At 38.0% G+C, this 6882-nt stretch overlaps 1 protein-coding gene across 1 annotated transcript; it reads right to left on the reverse strand.

The window, feature by feature from the left end:
* On the reverse strand, positions 313-3639 carry LOC104779116. Its single transcript, XM_019240478.1, has 5 exons — positions 1677-3639; positions 965-1532; positions 619-846; positions 408-555; positions 313-318 (listed from the first exon to the last, which is right to left on the reverse strand). Exons 1-5 carry the CDS (start codon positions 3637-3639, stop codon positions 313-315), a joined length of 2913 nt encoding a protein of 970 aa, XP_019096023.1.

The following is a 6882-nucleotide window of genomic DNA, read 5'->3' on the forward strand; positions in this document are numbered from 1 at the left end:
TTTTTTATCAAAGCTCGCAAGAGAGTAGACAAAGTTCTATTAACTACTTCAGTTTGACCATCAGTTTGTGGATGACAAGTAGTGGAGAATAGTAACTTAGTCCCTAGTTTAGACCAAAGTGTTTTCCAGAAGTAACTCAAAAAATTTGTATCACTATCAGAAACAATTGACTTAGGCACTCCATGCAAATGAACAATTTCCTTGAAGAACAACTCAACAACATGCAAAGCATTATCAGTTTTGTGACAAGGTATGAAATGCGCCATTTTTGAAAATCGATCAATAACCACAAAAACTGAATCTATACCAGTCCTAGTTCTAGGAAAACCAAGCACAAAATCCATAGAAATATCATGCCAAGGCTGAGTAGGAATAGGCAAGGGAGTGTACAAACCGTTGGGTTGTACCTTTGACTTAGATTGTTTGCAAGTGACACACCTTCCACATATCCTTTCGACGTCTCTCTTCATGTTCGGCCAATGAAAATGATCTTGCATCACCTTAAGCGTTTTTGCTATTCCGAAATGACCCATCAATCCCCCTCCATGCGCTTCCCTAACAAGCAATTTTCGAAGAGAACAATTTGGCACACAAAAACGATTGTCGTAGAAAAGGTACCTATCATGCCTATAGTATTTGCCTGCAGCAAACTTTTCACAAGCTTTGTACACATCCGTAAAGTCAGGATCCTTCTCATACATCTCTTTAACTTGTTCGAATCCCATCAGTTTAACATCAAGAGTAGAGATTAGAGAATACCTTCGGGACAAGGCATCAGCAACAACATTTTCCTTACCTTGCTTATACTTGATGACATAGGGAAACGTTTCTATGAACTCCACCCACCTGGCATGCCGTTTATTGAGATTTTACTAACCCTTCAAATGTTTGAGGGACTCATGATCAATGTGAATCACAAACTCTTTGGGCCATAGGTAGTGTTGCCATGTTTGAACGAACCAACGCGTATAGCTCTTTGTCGTATGTGGGATAGTTCAACGTTGCTCCTCCAAGCTTCTCATTGATGCAATGGGTTTTTTTGTCTTGCATCAAAACAGCTCCAATACCTACACCAGAAGCATCGCACTCAATTTCAAAGGTTTTAAGGAAATTAGGCAAAGTTAAAAGTGGGGCGTTTGTACGCTTCTCTTTCAAGGCCTGGAACGCTTCTTCTTGTGCTTTCTCCCATTTGAATCCAACATCCTTCTTGATGACTTTTGTAATTGGTGCAGCTATAGTGCTGAAGTCCTTCACAAAGCGCCTATAGAATCCAGCTAGTCCATGAAAGCTCCTTACTTCTCCAACGGTCTTAGGACTTGGCCAGTCTCTTATAGCTTTAACTTTCTCCTCATCAACCTTAATGCCATCTGCACTAACAACAAAACCTAGAAAGACAAGGTTATCCGTACAAAAAGTGCATTTCTTAAGATTGGCAAACAACTTCTCCTCTCTAAGAGTTGTAAGAACCGCTTCTAGATGCTGAACATGTTCTTCCAGATTCTTGCTATAGACTAAGATATCCTCAAAGTAAACTACAACAAAGATTACAATGAACTTTCTCAAAACATGGTTCATTAATCTCATAAAAGTGCTGGGTGCATTTGTTAGCCCAAAAGGCAAAACCAACCACTCTTACAACCCATGCTTAGTTTTGAAAGCAATTTTCCATTCATCACCCTCTTTCATGCCTATTTGGTGATATCCACTTTTGAGATCTATCTTAGAAAAGACACAAGAACCATGCAGTTCGTCTAGCATATCATCAAGCCTAGGAATAGGATGACGATACTTTACCGTGATGTTGTTAATAGCTCTACAATAAACACACATGCGCCAACTTCCATCCTTTTTGGGCACAAGTAGGACTGGGACCTCACATGGGCTCATGCTCTCTCTAATATGTCCTTTCTCCATGAGCTCATTAACTTGTCTTTGCAACTCCAATGTCTCCACGGGATTAGTACTATAAGCTGGTCTGTTTGGAAGGGATGCACCAGGAATAAAGTCTATTTGGTTTTCAATACCACAGATAAGTGGTAGACCTTTCGGATTGTCCTCCGAAAATACGTCCTCAAAACCCTGCAAAAGAAAGGTTATCTCACTCGGTAACACCGGTTCAAGGTCAGAAAAACTCATGAGCGTTTCTTTGTAAACAAATATAATCAAAGGTTGTTTTGAAAATAAAGCTCTCTTAACCTCTCCTTTTCTCACAAAGAGATTTGAATGCCTCACGGGTTTTCTCTCATAGGCCTTTGACTTGGTTTTTCTCAAACTCTCGCTCTCTTTTTGGTGAATTGTGTTTGTGGGGTCGCTCATGGTGTTTGTTTCTTTCCTCTGCTTGAGAATCAACTGATCTTGATAAACTTCATGAGGTGTCAACGGAACTAAGATGATCTTCTTGCCTTTGAACTCAAAAGAATAATGGTTGGTGAAACCATCATGGCTTGTTCTCCTGTCAGATTGCCATGGTCTTCCTAGAAGAATATGACTAGCCTCCATAGGTAGGACATCGCACAAAACCTCATCCTCATACTTCCCAATGACAATAGGAATCTTTACTTGGATACTAACCTTCATCTCACCATCATCATTAAGCCATTGTAGCTTATATGGCTTTGGGTGCTTCTCCGTAGTTAGCCTAAGCTTCTTCACCATTGTTTCACTCGCCACATTCGTACAACTCCCGCCATCAATTATCAGACAACATATCTTATCTCGGACATGGCACCTTGTATGAAATAGATTCTCCCTTTGCTCATGTTCCACAATTGCACTTTGGACACTAAGTGACCTCCTTGCCACCAATATCTTGCCTTTTGCTGGATTTTCTTCAAGTTCTTCTAATGAATCAGAAACAACCTCTTCATTTTCTGATTCGATCTCTCCATTCTCATAGAGAATCATGGTTCTTCTGTTGGAGCATTCATGTGCATAGTGTCCTCTACCATGACACTTAAAACACGTCACATCTCGAGCTCGGGTTCTGGTAGCCTCAGCTTTGTCCTTGATAACTTGATTGGCAACAATTGGCTTCGCTTCAGACTTTGGAAGAGCAACTGACTTTTCTTCCTTCTGATAACTTGTTTTTGGGTTAGATGAACCAGCACCATAAGTTATCCGCGTAGAACTTTTTCTCTTGAGTTGCTTTTCCACCAAGATTGCTTTATGTAACATCTCTTCAAGCTCCACATAATGCTCCATCTCAAGCCTATCCTGGACATCTCGGTTCAACCCACTCATGAATCTAGCCATAGTAGCTTCTCGGTCCTCAACCACATCAGCTCTTATCAAAAGAATCTCCATCTCTTGATAGTAATCCTCCACACTTCGACTTCCCTGAGTCAGTCTCCTTAGCTTTTGATGCAGATCGCGATGGTAATGGCCGGGCACGAACCTTCTCCTCATTATAGCCTTCATCACATCCCAAGTTTCAATCGGATATTCGCCATTACGTCTTTGTGAAGTCACCAACTGATCCCACCAGCTAAGCGCATACTCACTAAACTCAACAGACGCCATTCGCACCTTATTGATCTCAGAATAGTACTGAAAATTGAAAACTTGTTCTACCTTCTTCTCCCACTCCAAGTAGACATCTGGACTGTTCTTCCCAATGAATGGTGGAATTTTAAACTTCATTCCTCCAATGTCGTCATTGTTTCTTTGCCTGCCTTCTCGCACACGTCTATGTCTCCTTTGGCTTCCTTAAGATGAGTTTCCACTACGACTGTAGTAATCTTCTGCTGCTACATCTCTCGGCATTCTTAACTCCTCTCCTACTCTTCTTTGTTGATTAGGCAAGTTTTGTGGTTGCCTTTATTGCGCTTCTGCTTGAACTTCGTCCAATCTTTCATAGACGACATTCATCTCAACCCTCATCATCCTCCGCATTTCTCCCAACAATGCTTCCATCTGGATATTTTGAAGTCTCCTGGGTTGTTCTACTTCTTGGTTGTTATTTTCTCCGTCAGCCATAGTTAAAGAAACCTGCAAGATGAACAAACTCACGAAAACAAAATCCTCACAAGTGTTTACTCTCAAGTGTTTCACTGACAAGTTTTTTACTCACAAGTGTTTTACTCTCAACTCTCAAAGTATGTTGCAGTGACTCTCAAAGGTTCTAATAGAACAAAAACCAATCAAACTCAATGTGTTTTCCAAAACAATCGAAACAGAATCAAACTCAATGAGATACCAGAAGATAAAATAGAACAAATTGATCAAAGTAGAATTTCTTTTTATTTTTTTTTAATAGAAGAAAACGATTTTTTTTTTTTTAAAGACAGAACTGTTTTTTTTTTTAAATAGAATAGAACAGAACCCCCCTTTTTTTTAATAGAATGAAATCCTTTATTTATTTATTTTTTTTTTTTGACTGAAAACAAATTTAAATAAATAAAGATGAAAAGAAAGAAGATGAAAGATAGAAAGAAGATGAAAATATGAAAATTGATAAAAAGAAGATGAAAGATTAGAAAATGATAAAATGATAGAATACCAAAACTCAAGGGTGTGCTCTGATACCACTTGATATGATCCTCCCAAGGATTCGGCACCTTTGAGTTGGTTGATAGAGACACCTTAATAAAGAGACAATGAAGCCTTAATAATAAGGATGGTGGAATGAATGGTCGCACAAGAGTTGCGGAAAGACTCTTGATATACCGGTTTGATCTTTCAGCCTCGCACCAAAAAGATCGGATCTCTCAGCCTCACACCAAGGAGATCAGGGTTTTGACTATTGGAATCACACCAAGTAGTAGGTTTTGATTGTTGGAATCACACCAAGCAATCGGTTTTGTTCAAAAAGAACAGAAGATAATCACTCTCAAAAAGAAAAGGTTATGATAAAAAGTTGGATGATTATTTCATTGATCTTACATGAGTTTAGATAGGAAAGAAAACTTGGTAACAAAGCCAAGTATTAACTAGTCTTGAAACTAAAAATAATATTTAAGATAGATGGTTGAATGAAGACCCAATTCTTTTGCATGTATCCCTTCCTCCAAAGTGACTCTGGAACTTATTTTCGTCACTCCTCTTGGACCACAAAATAAAGGGATTATTTTGGGCTTTTTTGGACTTGAATTAGGCTCAAAGTGGGCTGGACTTGATAGGTATCATCCCCAATAGAATTTCCCATGCTCTCTTTGGCCATAAGCTCTTGAATAATCATATTTAGTGCATTACTTAGCTGCTTAGCTTTTGCTCTAGTCATTGGTCCTTTAGGTACAAGCAATGGTTCCTCAGCTACAAGCTCCTCAGGTTCAAGCTCAGCCACAGATTCCTCAGGTTCAAGCTCAGCTACAAGGTTATCCTCCTTAGCTCCATCCATGATCACATAAGGATAGGTAAAGGCTATGGTTGCTTAGGTTGATCAAGCTTGTTTGTTGCATATCTCTTCTGGCTTAGATAAGCTCTATGCCATCCTTATACTGAGAGGGTGAGGATAGATCTCAGGCTTCTTAACATCATACCAATGTTTAAGTTGTTGGATAAGGCTAAGGCTAGAGATTATCATTGAGCATGTTAAGAGATTAGGTGCTTTGTTTGATTTTTGACAATAATGATCTGGGTTTTAATGCCTGCTTTTATATGTAATAGCCAGTTAGAGCTGGGTCTAAGAAGTATCTGAGCTTGATTGTTATTGCCATGAGAATGGATTAACTTGCCTTGGAAGATCATTGTCTAGAGATTAGCTCATTGATTGAGGTTTATTGGTCAATCTAGATAACCATAGTTTAAGCCCAGCCCATGAATCCATCCTCAGGACCTTCCTTTGTTTATTGATTTCCTAGTTCAAGTATTGTAGTTTGTTTACTGTTGCTCTGTTTCAATATTTGCTCTATTTCTTACATCCATTTACCAACTCGACCATCCACTCGATTGTGCATTGATCGAGTGCATGCTCGAGCTCATTCAGAGTTCTTGTTTTTGTTGTGCATCACCTATTTCATTTCCTGTCTTGCATCAGCTTATCTTAGTAGTTTTTATATTCTACATCTCATAATCATCATTAGGTTGTTAGTGACAAACATCCTTTATATTTGGCTTGACATAGATAAGTATTCACATCCTGATTGATTGCATCACACTCATTTTGGTTTGACATCCTTTATGCTACAACTACATAAGGGTAATTGAAACACCTTGCATCCATCTCCATCATCAATCATCACACAATAACAAAAAGAACATGTTTCAGTTTTCGTGTTTTTTATTCAATTTTTTTTTATTCTTCATATTATTTCTTGTCATTTCTATTGTCAAATTTTGTGGTAATCGTCATCACTACTTTTACCGTATGGTTCTTCGCTATACTCTTTTTCTTTTTCATCCTCGCCAACTTCTTCACTTTCTTCCACTAAAAAACCTTTTTTTTTACTATCACACAACTTGTTAATCCATCAAACTCCAAGAACAAAATCATTTCTTTTCTCATAAAAATTAAAAATAAGATAAAAAATAAAAAATTAATGAAAAAATATCAACTTATCTATAAAATCATACACAAAAATATGTTTTACAGCTCATAAGAAATAAAAAGCACAAACGTAGATAAATAAGATAATTTATGTTTTACATAAATATTTATAATATTTTAAACTTTAAAAGGTTTCGAAATATAAATTTTGAAAGCTAAGAACTTTTAAAAGTTTCAAACCCTTTTGAAAGCTAAGAACTGTCTAGGTCTATGATCATGGTTATCTTGCTGCTCCATGACTACTTGTTCTTCTTGTTCTTGAACTACTCTTCTTTGCTTATGTCTCAAACCCTTTTGCAGCCTGTGGATGTTGTCAATAGGCCTTTGACGACTGTCTTTGCCTTTTGACCTTGTGTGCATCAACAAACTCGAGTACAGACTCGAACAGGTACACGGTC

This window comes from Camelina sativa, chromosome 3 (genome assembly GCF_000633955.1).
Source record: "Camelina sativa cultivar DH55 chromosome 3, Cs, whole genome shotgun sequence".
Lineage (NCBI taxonomy): Eukaryota > Viridiplantae > Streptophyta > Magnoliopsida > Brassicales > Brassicaceae > Camelina > Camelina sativa.